At 41.7% G+C, this 15,065-nt stretch overlaps 1 protein-coding gene across 1 annotated transcript; it reads right to left on the reverse strand.

Moving 5' to 3' along the window:
- Positions 1-5,001: 5,001 nt before the first annotated feature.
- On the reverse strand, positions 5,002-9,957 carry scrt2 (scratch family zinc finger 2). Its single transcript, XM_046398133.1, has 2 exons — positions 9,333-9,957; positions 5,002-5,792 (listed from the first exon to the last, which is right to left on the reverse strand). Exons 1-2 carry the CDS (start codon positions 9,490-9,492, stop codon positions 5,002-5,004), a joined length of 951 nt encoding a protein of 316 aa, XP_046254089.1. The 5' UTR covers positions 9,493-9,957.
- Between the last annotated feature and the right edge of the window lie 5,108 nt (positions 9,958-15,065).

Genomic DNA, 15,065 nt, shown 5'->3' on the forward strand with positions numbered 1-15,065 from the left:
CAGCAGAACCGCGGGTGATGTAATTGGATTGTATGCATCCCCATTTTATAGTCCTTTGCCATGTAATGAAATCAGTTATTTACTTTCATCATAAAGTCTGATAAGGGACAACATCTGCCAGAGTAAAGTTTGAGTGATACCACACATGAATGTTGATCTGCAGCACTGGGGGCTGTTGAGAATCAACACTTGGTTGTAAACTTGTCATTTGACAATTTATCTGGTTTCTGGCCACCCCATTCAGCAGCATAACTATCACTGTAGCATGTAACACCAGCAATGTTAGTCACTGCTTTCCCACACAGAGGAGAGGAGAGTGCAGCTAAGTGTCTTGTTTCTGAGTCCCTTCTCTGCTCTGCCTGCTGTCTCATTATACTGCCGCTGTGCTACTGGAGGACACTGAAGGACAGAAGCGATTGAATTCAAGTGTTGTATATTCCCTGGAAAGCAATCAAGAAAAGCCCCAGAATAATAATCCCTGTCCGCTGTCATGATTCATTTTTATTTTGTTCCATATTTTTCTCTGGCTTTTGAGTCACTCAGAAAGAGTAGTTCCAGCATAAAATCAATGTTCCATTAAAATTTAATGACCAGGAAGGGCTTAATAGTGGTGGAACAGATGCCTCCGCTTTTGATAAGGCCGGCGTCTCAGGAACTCTTATTCAAAGCTATATCGGTGTTGTCAGGTCCTCTGACCGCACTGCTCGCAGCCTCTGTGGAAAAAAACAAAGGATGCTGGCATCTGTGTGCCTTGTAGCGGTGAAATTGAAAGTTAGTAAATTGACAGTGAAGCTCATAAGACTGATCTAACATTGACAGAGGAGGCTACAGCTGACGGCGCATTATATTCATAACTAATAATTACTGCTGTGTTTATTGTTGATGGACGGAAAGTTATTCCAAAAATATTCCAGACTCACTATTTCTGTCTGCGTGTTTGCATGTTATACAGATGTATGTTATGAGAGAAAGAGGAAGAAAAATATTAAAGGTTGTATACAGTGAATTGAATGAGCAGGTTGGCCTGTCAATGAACATCTGGAGGGTGTGTGTGTGTGTGTGTGTGTGTGTGTTTGTGTGTTTGTTTTCGCAGTGGTTAGAAAAAATGATGATTAATGAAATTAAATTTTTACTCAAAGAAACAAAGAGTGGACTTGTAGGTTCCTTGTGCTATTGTTTTTATTAACGTTATCATTGCTATTGTTGTCATCATTATTAATTGTAGCAGAACAAGATAAATCAAAACACCCCTCAGCAATCATGGCTTAAGTTTCTTCATACTCAGCTGGAACAGAGAGATAGAAAGATAAAGATAAAGAGAGAGAGAGCGAGAGAGTGAGAAAGAAGGTGGAAAATCTTAATCAGTTTTTTTTCTTTGAGGACCATATGGAAGGTTTCAAGCAGCCAACCATATGTTGAAGGCTTTTGTCATGGAAATCATATTTTTTGGCACTTTTTCATTGCGCAGCCAAGCCGGGCACATAAATAAAAGAACAGAAAAAAAAGAAATAAATCATACAGAACACGATCAAATCTTTGAGAATACACAGAGTTTGAAGTTTTTGTTTGTAACTTACAACAGATAGCTTTTTAATCAAGACACTCCCTGATTCACGTGGCCACCCAGACTGCAATTGGTACCTGTATTTGTCTTTTTTTTTCCTTTAAATAAAAAAAGACAACATGGATAGAAAAAGAGCAATTAAATGTCTACATGCATTGTCATATTATTGCTGTGATATATTTACAAATATATTTACAAAATCATCAAAGAGGAACAATGTTTCCCTACAACTATATTCAGAAGTTTCCAATCAAACTGTGCCTGCTTTTCCATAATTAATATTTTCTCTGAGGACGATCCGTAATGCTGCCAGTTGTAGATACGAGCCCAGTGTTTCCAGTCGGATGTCCTTAACGATCTCATTGCTTTTATCTGCCTTATTAAAACACAGTTCCCAGGTTTTGGAGATGCTGTTACGTAGTAAAATAGAAAACATATAAAAAAAAGAGTCTACAGGAAGTCATGATTTTTGCATTAGTTCAGTAATACAGCGCCGTGCCAAACTGTGTGTTCTGCAAGTTAATCAGGAGACAGGTGGTTTGGATGCTCTCATGCAGTGATTCAGCTGTAGCACTTAGACGACCATTGACAGGATGGTGGTGACACAGGGAGGAGAGGACGGATAAACAGAGCAGAAACTCTTCTCTTTTTCCACACTTTTTTGTTGTTGTTGTTGTTGTGTTTTTAAGAGCGAGCTCAGCATTACTGCTATGGTGTCATCCATTTGGAATATGCAAATAGCTGACAGTGCATTTGCCTGCTGGTGCTTGACCTTCCCCTTGGAGGTCGCTCACCGACTCAATTACGCTCCCTATCTGCAGTCTGTCTGCAAACACCTGTTATCCTCCCACACTCCGCCACCCTCCGCCAATCCCACTTCAGCACATCTCATCCTCGGTGCGTCTGTTTAGGAGCAGTTGGGATGGGATGAGGACGGCTGGTAGGGGCGGGAGGCGAGGGAGGGGAGGGACGTGTGGGACGTGAGGGGAGGGGGGGCTGGAAGTGCATTATGGCGCGTCGCTTTATTACAGCAATCTCGAAAACTTTTTCTAACAAGACAGTTCACGTCAAAATCATTTCCATTAGTGCTGGTTTAGACGTTTATACCTCCAGTCTAATGTCGCCTCAGGAGGATCCAGTCCTTTGACACCTCCTTCGAGATTCGCTCAGCTGTTTCGAACTGCGCAGAATAATTTGGAAGCAGCAGTGACTTTGAATTTAGCTATATTTAAATGCTTTATTATGTCAGTGACCTAAATGGGAATTATTGTAATCCTGTTGTGTAATATTTAACCTCCTACCTTCTCAGTCAAATCATACTTGCCCTTCAGCTGCCAGAAGAGATTTTTATTTTTTTTTAACCTGGTTACTTTTTAAAGCAAAAGAGACTTTTAAAATAATGATATTAAAGAATAGCAGCCTTTTCCAGTCGATTAACAGTTGTAGCAGTTTTGGACTTCGGACTGTATGAAGCCTTGCGTGTTGCTGAAGGTTACTGCTTCACGATCATTATTGCTTTTTGCACCTTTGATACCTTGGTGTGGCTCGATTACACCTACATTATTTGGCGCTATAATTTTACCAAATGTTGCATTTTCATGCCAATGCATGCATGCATATCAATTATTTATTGCCTGAGATTTAAAGAAAAAAAGTGGCCCAAAAATCTCCAGTCACAAGGAGGCATTGGGCTTTTGGAAAAAGAGCAAGATGGAGAATATTTTAGTGTTTCTTTTTTCTTTTTATTGCCCTAAATCGACTGAAAACAGGACAGCTGTGATTGTTAATACATATCAGTCACCGCGTCAGTAAAGTTATTGCCACGAAAACAAAAGTAACTCGGCATTCCTTCGTTTTGAAGTCTCCTGGTACTGTACATTGTTCCTCTTTAAAAAACTAAGTCCCATGGACTCTCTACAGTTTTCATGCATATAAACATTTTCTTTGAAGATCAGCAGCATCTTACAAGGTCAATGGATGTTCATTTTTTAAATTATAAACAATAAATAAATACGTGATAATTAACAAATCAGCAAGTCTTCAATAAATACACAAAATAAGGTAAATAAATAAATAAATAGATAAATAGGTAGATAAATAAAGTATTTACATGATAAATAGATGGTATGGGCGGAGCTTTGAGCGACATATAAAACAGACAAACAGAATAATTTGACTGTCACTTTGTAACTGAGGGTGTGTGAGTCCATACCTTCACTCTGAGGTAACACTGGTGGAGGGGGAGCACCTCGAACACTGGGTGAAGATTGCTCTTTAAGACGGGACGATGCACCATAAAGGCAGCAGAGTTTCTACAAGCCACCATGGTGGAGGAAGAACAACGAGTTTTCATTGCTATAGACAAGTCAACCGCACATGGCACTTATAACAATAGATCATTTGGTCTGGCTCCCAGTGTTTTTGTCCAAGTCTGTACATCAGGGTGAGACTATGAATTTGATCAGACAGAGTGTGTGAAAACCTGTTCAACAGGCCAGTTAAACATTTTAAAATCACTGCTTTTGCAGAAGTGAATTGAATGACCTATGGCCTATAGCTTATTTAATTAATTTTTTTGAATACCCACAGTTACAAAGATGCTTTTGATCAACAAGGGATAATAAGCACAAAAAAATAAATTTAGAAAAATCAAATAGAAAAATAACATCCGTTGAATTGAAACATTGGTGTGGAAAAAGGGGTTTGTCTTTTCACCTTTTAAAATGATCTCCCTTTTTTGCAAATACTGTCATAGTTCACATTTTCATAAAAAGTTCATGTTGGCAGTTGCAAAAGAATTCAATTCTTAGCAAATAAAAAGCAGCATAAAAATACAAGAGGTCATTTTGTCTCTAAAAAAACAAAAGAACACTGTTAGTCCTTTTTTATGTTTTTTTTTCCATTTTCTCATTACTATTTGCTATAAAATATCAAGAATCTAAATATTATTACTATTGATATCAATATCATTATAGTCATTGATAAAAATTCACATGCCAGGCCTCATAAATAATTGTGTGTGTAAGTGTAGGAGTGTGTGTGCACACGTGCGTACATTTGTGTGTGTGTGTGTGTGTGTGTGTGTCTCCATAGATGTCAGTGTGAGTGTGTGGGTGCATATGTGTGTGTGTTTACATGTGCCCGCCTTCATGTGAGCACATGTTGCTTAACTGTGTACAACTATCATCTACAGTCTCTATTTGGGGGGGAGGTTGTTTGATTGTATGTTTCTGTGGACGATTAGCTACTGTGCAGGGAAATAATCCAGCATCTTTTGAAATTGTCTTTGCCATAATCATTAGAGTTTCTTCACGTAATCTCAGTGAAAATATTGCTTTCTAAAAAAAGGGAAGAAAAAAGGCATGGAGGGCAGAGTGAACAGGGTTATTGGTTGTGAACCTACAAGAGGGGTTCAAAATTTTGCTTCTTGCTCGTGGTTATTTTTCTGATCCAGAGTCGTCTTCGTCTGCAGAACCTTTGAAGCAAGCTGACTCATAGTGCTTGTTCAGGTAGGACTTGAGAGCGAAGGTCTTATTGCAGCGCTTGCATCTGTAGTGCTTGAAGGCAGAGTGTGTTTGCATGTGGGCGCGGAGGTTTGAACGGTCAGCAAAGGCTTTGCCACAGTGTGCGCAGGCAAAGGGCTTCTCCCCCGTATGCGAGCGCATGTGACCTTGAAGGAGCCACGGCCGGCTGAAGGCCTTGCTGCACACGTCGCACTTGTGCTTGAGGTCGTGGGTGAGGATGTGCATGGCCAATGCCGGCATGGACACATACACTTTATTACAGGTGGGACACTTGCGGGCCATCTTGCTGTCCAGACTGCGGTGCGTCTGCTTGTGTCTGCTGAGGTTGGAGGACGTGGCGTACGTCTTGCCGCACTCATTGCAGGTGTGGCGAGCACCGGTTCCCCTCTCGTGAGCGTTGGCGCTGCTGCTTCTTGAACCCCCTGCGTGACTCTCGACGTCTCCCTTCCTTCTCGAGCGCCCATCAGAGATGAAGAAGGCATCCATGGTGTAACCCTCGGCCAGGGCCTCCGATTCACCACTGTAGAAGCCGCTGGCTGTCATGCCGGACTGGGGGCTGTCGGGTTGTTTCAGGTCGGGGTCACAGTACTCCCCTCCGCTGCTCACCTGGGTGTAGAGCGGATCTGACACCGGCGAAGCCAGCTTGTGCTCCATCTTCTTCTCCTCCTGGTATACAGATGGCGTGATGTAATCCTGGATGTAGCCTGAGCAGGAGACACAGGCAAACACAGTTGGCCAGGGGTTGTGATGGATAAGGACACAGTGGCATGCTGGTGATTACATGATTATCATGTTGGATGACTGCCCTTCGTAAAATGGTGGAAGAGCGAGAGGTAGCTCAGAACTAATTGCATTTTTTCCCCCCCAGAACTCTCAGGTTGTACACACAATAGTGCAGTGATGCAGGGAAACATGACTAGCTCAGCTGTGTTTGGGAAGATTGCAATTTTACAGTGAGGATGAGCACTCGATAATAGCTCATCAAAGAGGTCTCCTGTGTGAGAAGACGCACATTAAAGCTCCTCTTAAATAAAGTAGTCTCATTGATTAGACCTCTTTTTCTTCATCTGTGGGATGTCAGCCCTCTGTGGCTGGAGCCTGTCTCTATGTGTGCTCCATGAATACTCTGTGATTACTGGCATTACAAGTCAAACAGACAGAATGATGTTTCAACTCTAAACCTTAACAAACCCTTAATTTCTTCATGATATTTAATTTTGGAGAGGGTTTTGTTGGGTTTTTTTTTACATATTAATATGTGCTAAAAATGTCCTAAGACAGGTTGCATCTCTGATTTGAGGGTTGTCTTTTGCTGCAAATACATTTTTTGGTTTTGAACCAGAAGAACTTGTAACATCCTGTTGGATTTCATGCTACATCTTAAAGCAGGTTTAAATGTGATGCAGTGAAGCACAGAGCGCCAGAAGCGATTCCCCCAACTGTACAAAGCATGATTTCAGAGAGATATATTTTTGTTGGCATCATTCATGTCTTTTCTTTCCGTTCACAGTAGCCCACTGCCAGAGGAGCTAAAAGCCTTGCTGGCACCTAAATGCTTCCAAACAGAACTCAATATATTCGTATAGTGTGAATCTCAGGAGCTTAATAAATACTGAATTCATTTTGCCTCCCGGGCTGATATTCTATAGGTTGACAACACATGAGTGCAAATATAAAATGTGGTGAAATAGTGAAATATTGCATAACTGCAGAAAATAGCCTTTCCTAAGCACAGTGTGCAGCAAGCAGTGGAAATTAGTTATTGACTGCTTTTTAATGAAATTCAAAGTTTGAAACTGATCAATAGGCTACCATAGGTAAAATAGTGCAGCTGTAAGAACATTCAAGTGCTGGAGACGATATAAATAGTGCAAGGAACAGATCAAGTGTCTGTGACACACAATAATAGTTTATTGAACACAGTGTGCTTGAGTCCCGGTAATGTCAGACATGGCATCACACACATTGTTTGTGAAGAGGGGTCACCTGTGTACTGCAGCGAGCACACTGAAGTGCCTTTAAGAAACAGGCCATTAAGAAATCAGTTTAAGTGCTCTCTTACTACGGCGTCTCCATTCCCAGGGGTTTCTGTTCACACACCCACTTTGTCAAAGACATGACCATGACATCGAGGGGACAGGGAAACACCAGGCCTGTGCACACATTAATATGCTGCGCTGCGTGGGTTCAGCACACAGGTGGTGTTTGTCTGAGAGAGAGCGAAAAATCATCTATTTGTCTTTTTTTTTTTTAAAAAAAAAAAAAGAACTAAATTCTTTACAATTCACATCCAACATCTATTCTTAGCTGCATCCACCTGTTTTACGGTCGCACTACAGACTGTTGTGAATTCAGCTGAAGGGCCTATGCACTGTGTACGACAACACGGCCTTTATTCATTTATTTATTCAACAAAAACATACCGTATCAGTGTAAGCACAGTTGTTTGCTGTGTTTCAATTACTCAAGGTCAGACGCGGAGCTCATCATTTAGGACTCGCGCTGTATCAGCCTTTACAGCTCATAGGCTCATTTCTCTAATGCAAAGTAAGCATGTAATTAATGGACCCTCTCAGCCACCCCTCTTTGTTGTTCGACAGACACTCAAGTCAAATGTCTCCACAATGGGGGGAAAAAAAAAATCTGCTGGCACGGCAGAAGTGCTGATGTTAGGTATTTCAGCCACACTGAAATTCCTTTTATTTTTGCTTTGTTTTATTTATTTATTTTTTTGACTCAGCATGAAAAGATGATTCCTTGGTTTAAATTAAAGTCTTTTGTCAGCACCATTGTAGTGTCTTATCTTTCTTTTCTTCTTCTTAATGTTCTGCTTATTTTTCATGGTGTTGAACAATAGATTTAGGAACAATAGAGAGTGACAGTAATTAAATGGATTTTTTAATAATAATAATATCAAATCCTGCGGCAGGAAATCCCAATAACGTTCATTACAGGCTTTTATATATGGCTGATAAATGTATAACAAGTGTATGTTTTTGTTTCTTGACATATTTTTTTTAGCTATTTTTAATTTATCAATTCATTATAGTTTGCAAACCAATCCAGGCATTTTTTTCCACCCGTCCTGAGCCATCTAAAATTCGCTGAGCCTCGTTATTGACACAGTTGAATAACAGGTGGGCACCGTCACAACATTTAGCTGTGGACCGCGAAGCCTCTCTCACTGTGAAAATATCCTGACAAATCACAACAAAGACACACACATATGGCCCTCTAAACGTGGCCACAAAATGGAAGCTCGAGCTCAAAGCAGACTGTTAAGAGTGAAGGTCGCCTCTCGACTCCGACTGGAGCCTACTGTGGCCCGTCCGTGTGTTGACCACAGTGCAGCTATGTGCCTTTCTTCATGTTTACTGTACAATATCTGTCACGTGATCAAGCCTCATTGCTGCCCCAAGCATTTTTGTCTCCTTTTTCTCCTTCCTGTTGCTAACCCTTCAGCCCGGCTCCCCACCTCCCTCCTGGCTGTACTGTACAGTGTGTTAATGTCTCTTGTGGCGACGATAGGCCTGCATGGCTGAAACTCTAACCCCTGCTAGTTTTCAAATGCCCGGAAGGAAGAGAAAGATGTAGTGGAGCGATGGGGGTGGGGAGACTGTGCATGCTCCATTTGGATGGGAAGAGGGGGGCAAGGGAGGATCGGACCGTGATGGGAACTCAAGGACAATAACAGCTAAGGACAAATGTATCATCTGATACTCATCTCTCATATTCATGAATTTTTTAGTCCACATGATGACCAGATATAGTCATCCTGTGTGTGTTCAGCCAACGCGGGGTTGGTACAGTCATACAAATACGTAACTGGAGCTTCTGCTGATTATACACACGTTTTGTTCCCTATTTACATAAGCTAATCCGTGGCTGTGACCTGAATTGTGTCTGTCCTTCACAGGAGTCAAAAAACAAAAGTCTGGGAGCAGGGTGATGGGGGTGGGGTGCCTCTGGAGGGGATTATTCAGGATATTGATGCAAAAAAAAAAAAAAAAAAAAAAAAATCAGCTGACTGCATGTAACATCTCACACTAATTTACACACTACGAGCATGTTATCGGCTGAAGCAAAAGGAAATCTCGCCTGCCAGAAAAAAACAAAAGAGGATGCCATCTGTGCTAAGTGTGGAAATGTCAGGCATGCTGAAATCAGCACCGGAGCTGTGTACAGGCAAGAGCGCTCGCACATCTTTAACTGGAGCGGGGCACACTGGAGGCATGTTAACTCACCATTCTCACTGAGACGAACCCCAAGGCTGGTCACCGAGTCTGTGATGGAGCGTGCAAAAGTGAACGAGTCGTCCAGGTGGTGATGATGATTGGAGGTGGCCACATTGGACGAAGAGAAATCATCCAGCTTGATCTTCTTCACCAAAAATGAGCGGGGCATGTTTCAATGGATAAAAACACAGAGCTGAGAAAAACGCATGAGAGAAAATAAAGGACCCTCTGAGGAAGCACACGAGTAGAGCTGGCTTGACGGTAATCCTTTCGGGTTAATGCGAAGACGGCGTCCCAAAAAAAAAATAACATAAGATAAGAAAGAAAATGGAAACCAGTGGTGAACAAGGCTGACGGCGATGCTGTGTGATACTCTCTGGCTCCCCCAGCTTCCCCCAGAAAAATAAAAAAAATAAAAAATAAAAGCGATCCTGTTCAGCACTGGATAGCTCCTGTGATGCGGCAGGCTTAAGGGACCAGTGAGGAAGAGAAGAGATGGAGACAGACAGAGAGAGGAGGGAGAGAGAGACTGTCAGACTAGCTGAGATCAGCAATCACGCCAGCCTTTATATGGGGCACAGGCAGTGGAAGATCAGGTGGTGCTGCGAAATGGAGCTGCTTAGCTTTAATCCATCAAATGTCCCCGGGGACACACATCAAATTACTACTGAACCGTCTGTGCATTCGCACACAGACAGAGGAGAAAGAACACAGCCAGACCCCCACTGCCCCCACTGATGCTCCCCCCCTTCTCCTCCCCTCCCCTCCCCTCTTTCACCCCGCTTATGCTCCATGCTCGGAGGAGGAGTAAAAGAGGAGGGCAGACAATGGAGATGTGGATGAGAGCACACTCAGTGTCCTGTCCCCCATTGTTTTCAGATGAAGTGGCACAGTTTATGTTTGCCTTGTACAGGCGCTGCCTCCCTCATGTCATCTCTGTTACCTCAAACAGCCTCAGATGTGTGCGTCCCTTCGACACACAGCACTGAGAGCTCACGTACAGTGCAGGAGAGTTTATCTGGGAGTGCTGGACCCTTTTTTAAAAGCTGCACTGGATTCCAGCACTGCTGGTGAGCGGGCTACAGCGGAAGCACTCGTGCTGCACTGCTCGGCTTGTCTCTCCCTCCCTCCCCATTACCGCTGCACAGATGTGCGTCCTGCCATGCGTGGCAGTGAATTATCTGATTAATTAATTACATTTTTTTTGATTAGGGTGAAATCTAGAATTAGATCCGCACTTGCTAATTTGGCCAGATATTCTCTGGGTTGTTATGTGGATGCATTAATTCGCTTTTATGCTACAGATTAAATTGTTTTTTTTGGTTTTGTTTTTTTTTTTGCATAAGAGCTCAACATTTATCGTCCTGTTGTCAGAGTAAATGAAAGTGAAATATTTATGCAGAAAAATCAGATGTGCTGGTAGTCTGTGAAAGCAACAGTGGAATATCTTCGAGTGAAACAGAAATGATGCACCTGTTTGATTCACAGTCAACAGGAAACACTTGTGTCACATCACTTGTTTGATTAATTAATGTCATACGGCATTAAATGAGCTAAATTAAAGACTATTCAAGGAGAACTAGCACTTCTGCTTCTGCTATATCGCACATAACAACAGTGGAGGAAATGCAGGCACCAGGAAATAGTAGGTCTAAAGTGTTTTCTGCTTTATTTTTATTTTCTTTGAGTATGTTTGAGCAGTAATGGTGCCGGTAAAGTCAACCTGATATTTTTCTGTCGTGGAGGAAATTCTCCAGTAAGTATTTTTTTCAGTTCATTTTTCAGTTATTTCTTTAATTTGCTGTGTATTCTACATACAAAAAGCCAGAAAAAGTGAAAATGCCCCTTAAAGTTTTCCACAGACCAACAGTGACATCTTCACGTCACAAAACTCAAAGATATTCAGTCAAATAAAATGGAAAACCAATAAATGTGTTTGGGAAACTGTAACCAGAGAACATATTTACTTTGTAATTGTCTTTAAATTACCAGTGATTTAATTTTCTGGTAGTCAGCAAATCAGTTAGAAAGCTAAATTGTATTATTTTCACCTCCGTTCTTTTTAGTTTAACAGCTGAAATATATTTCTGTTCAGTACAATAAGGTAGTAGTGCTGTTTGGTAGAAGAATCCATTTTAAGATCTCTTGTAGATTCCCCTGGAAAACATTCAAAAGCTCCCACCACCGATATTCTTGTTCTCCAGAGATGAAAGGCTAATCATTAAACTCATTTAATAAAATTCACATTTTCATGTTGATCCTCAAATTGTGCTTGAATGTGGTTAAAGCTGCCATAGATTTATCCAGACATCCAGGGGTGCCCTTTGCCCGGGTGGCTCTAAATCATCCCCACCACTAACAGTGACCCTGCAGCTCGGACGTGGCGGGTTTGAAGAGAGGAAGGCGTTAAATCAGCGAGGTCAGGATTTATCACACATATGTGATTGTACATTACGGCACAAGTTCACATTGCTGTCACCAAGCCAGGCTCATAGTGCAGAGGCAAGGACGAGGAAGGTCAGGGGGAGAATCTCACTGTGAAATAACGAGCTGTGCCCGAGGTTTTCTTATTTGTTTGTTTTTTAATAAACACTCTTTTGTGTGAATCATCTTGTGAAGCAGTATGTTACACCAAGTATTAAATTACCAATCTTTAAATATCTGATTACAACAGTTTTCATTGTAATCAGATACTTGTTGTGCTGGTATGTTTGGTTTGTTGCAAAGATCATGATTTGGTCATGAGGGAGAACCTCCATAGAGCAGGGAGGTTAAATGAGCAATGAACCTTCCTTGAACCCTTTTTTCAGCAGCTTCTCAAACCTGAGCAGCTCTGACAGAAGCTCTTATTATTCTGCAGCAGAACACACAGTTTACCTCTTAAAGGTAGAAACGTGGCAAGTAGAACTGGACAATAATTGATTGTTTATTTGACTATCTTAACTCAAAATTCAAAATCAGAAGCTTATAATATATGAAAATCTTCTCATCTTGAGATCCAGAAATCTCAAAATGTCCACCCCACCCCCACCAGTTATTTTTCTGTATTGCAAACTCATTAATTTACAAATTGTCTCAGCTCTGAATATGAAAATGTGTTCATATCCAAAACTCACATGACTGATTGCAAGGAAATTATAATTAAAAACAAAATCAGTTGTCATGTCTGTTGTTTTCTGATGTAAAACATAATAATAATTGTGCTCACAGCTCATTGTGTTGAACGACAAGTTAATGATTTTATGTTATCTGCCATATTCTAATGAACTGATAATGGAAAAATGCTCTCATATGGATGTCATTCAGTCTCAGCTAAAAATGGAGGACACCACCTGTAACTGGGGAAGACGTCAAGCATCCGGCGTGTTGTGTTAGATTAACTTCTCTGTGCTCGGTTTCGGTTTTCTGTTTGAATTTTAATATAATCTGAATATGATTTATTGCTCTGTTCTGTCAGACATGAGTGTAACTGATAAAGTGAACAACGAGAGCAACAAGTTGGCCACAGGTTAGAGTTGAATCGAGGCAAACAAAAGGAAACCCTGAGATTGAAACATCTCTCAGGTTACTTGTATCCAACAGCAGGCACCAGTTGTTTCCTCCTTCTCCTCCTCCTCCTCATGCCTGAGCTCCGGTCCACTTATGGCCCCCAGACTTCCTCTGACATGTGGTCACTGCCTCAGGACGTTACCATAGCAACAGACCCCCTCGGGCTGGAGGAATGGTTTTTACTCTGCGGTGTGGGGCTCGGCTCTGGTCAGATGGGAAGGAGGCTGCGATACAATCGGCCTCATTAACATCCTGTATGGCCCTCCAGGGTTATGGAGATGACCTGGCCGGCCGAATGAATGAAGTCAATCTAGTTGATTTGTTCCTTCACGCTGTTCCACAGGAGACACCACCGACTTCCTCCCATCTCCGGGAATCATTTATTATCTCTATTTACGGACTGGCTAATCACTTAACTTCCACATAATTCAGACACCTGACATAAAAAAAGAAGAATTATTTAACAGAAAATTTAACTGATGCAATAAACCTGAAACTTAAGCAGCACATACTTGGCACTGCTTATATAACGTCACTCTGAGCTTGTTGGGCTAGGTGAAGAGAAGCTAAGAGTCCATTAAGCGCAGCCATCTATAATTCACCTCACTCTTGCTTACTGGGTCACTTCGATGAGGCTGTTTTGAGCTGCTACAGCAGGAGACTGTTGTGCTCTTCAGAAACGCTGCTGACGATGTAACAGTTGAAAATAGATGAAATGAGTGCACCTTACATGCAACAAGTATTTCTTTTAATAAGACAATTTTGGTTTATTTTTGCATTTAAAGGCGTTCTGCGGCAGCCGTCACGTGTCATCACGCATTTGGTCTAAAAAAAAAAAAATCCATTTAAAAAACCTTTTTTTTTTTTTTCAAACATGATCAAACATGGCTCAGTGAAGACAAGTCATGAAACCAGTACTTAACATTTTGCTGTGGATTTCCGGTCCGACGTCAAGTCTGAATGGAACTTAACTGCCTCCCCAGCCATACTGTATCTAATGCTGTTTGGCAGATAGTTCAGTGTATCACTCATGCCCTATTTGGCTTGTGTCTGCCTGTTGTCCTGTATGCATCTCGGAGCGTGTGTGCGTTTGTTGTCCACGGGCAACTGTTCAGTAAATAGGGCAATTAAGTGTGAAAAGCAGAAAGGAGCTAGCATGTTCGTATCTCTTTGGTGGGGGAGATAATTTATGCTAATAACATCTCTACCGCTCAAGCTGCCCAAAAATGATAGCAGACCCTTTTGGCTTCAGAAGAATCTTTTCATCCTCTTGGAGGGGGAAAAAAAAGTGGTTTCTCAACACCTTGCAAATAAGACAGCTGTGAGGCAGTGAATGAATCTCTCTCCCTCTCTCTTTGCCTTTCATCTCCAGATGATAATCTTTTCTCCTTCACTGTCTTGTATGGTGCATGTTTGTTCTTCATTTAGCCTGTGGAATACTTGAAATCCAGTTTCCCCTCCAACCCCCCCCCTCCCAACACCCACACCCACCCATTCTCTCTTATAGCCTCACACCCTGCACACAATCTATCATCATTTTTTCTTCAAGAGCCGTCATAGGAAGTCGCTGCATGTGTGAATGTATTACTGTAAATAGTATCCTATGCATGAGTGATGCTTCTTAATAACACTTATACTCAAGCTCAGTATGCTGTTCATGTGGCATAAATTCTTCTATCATATTGAGGGGCACACAGGCATTGGGTGGCTGTGGAGAGCAGGGGTCTGTGATGGCAGTTCAATAAATAACCTCAGTGAAAGTGGGAGCAATAAACCATATGAAATCTCTACCGGCTACCCACTATCATGCTCAGCAAGGAGCTCTCATGTCAGCCACTATAAGAACAAATGTGTCAGCTTCCAAGGCTCAGATAATTTCTTTTGTGCACATGCTGGGGGAAAAAAAGCCTGAAACCAGAATGTGGTTTACAGTTTCAAACATGTGGTCTTAAAGGAATAGTTTGTCATTGTGGGAGAAGCTCGTACTTGTTGTCTTTCTCAGAGTTAGATGAGAAGTTATGCACCACTTCAGTGTCTTTACAGTAAATTTAAAGCTACCACCAGCAGGTTAGCGTAGCTTGTTAACTTAGCTTAGCACAAAGACTGGAAACAAGGGGACATTATTAGCCTTGCTTTTTCAAATGGAAACAATTTCTGCCTACCAACATCTCTAAAGCTGACTAATTAAGATGT

The sequence above is a fragment of the Scatophagus argus genome, chromosome 8 (assembly GCF_020382885.2).
Source record: "Scatophagus argus isolate fScaArg1 chromosome 8, fScaArg1.pri, whole genome shotgun sequence".
Classification (NCBI taxonomy): Eukaryota; Metazoa; Chordata; class Actinopteri; family Scatophagidae; genus Scatophagus; species Scatophagus argus.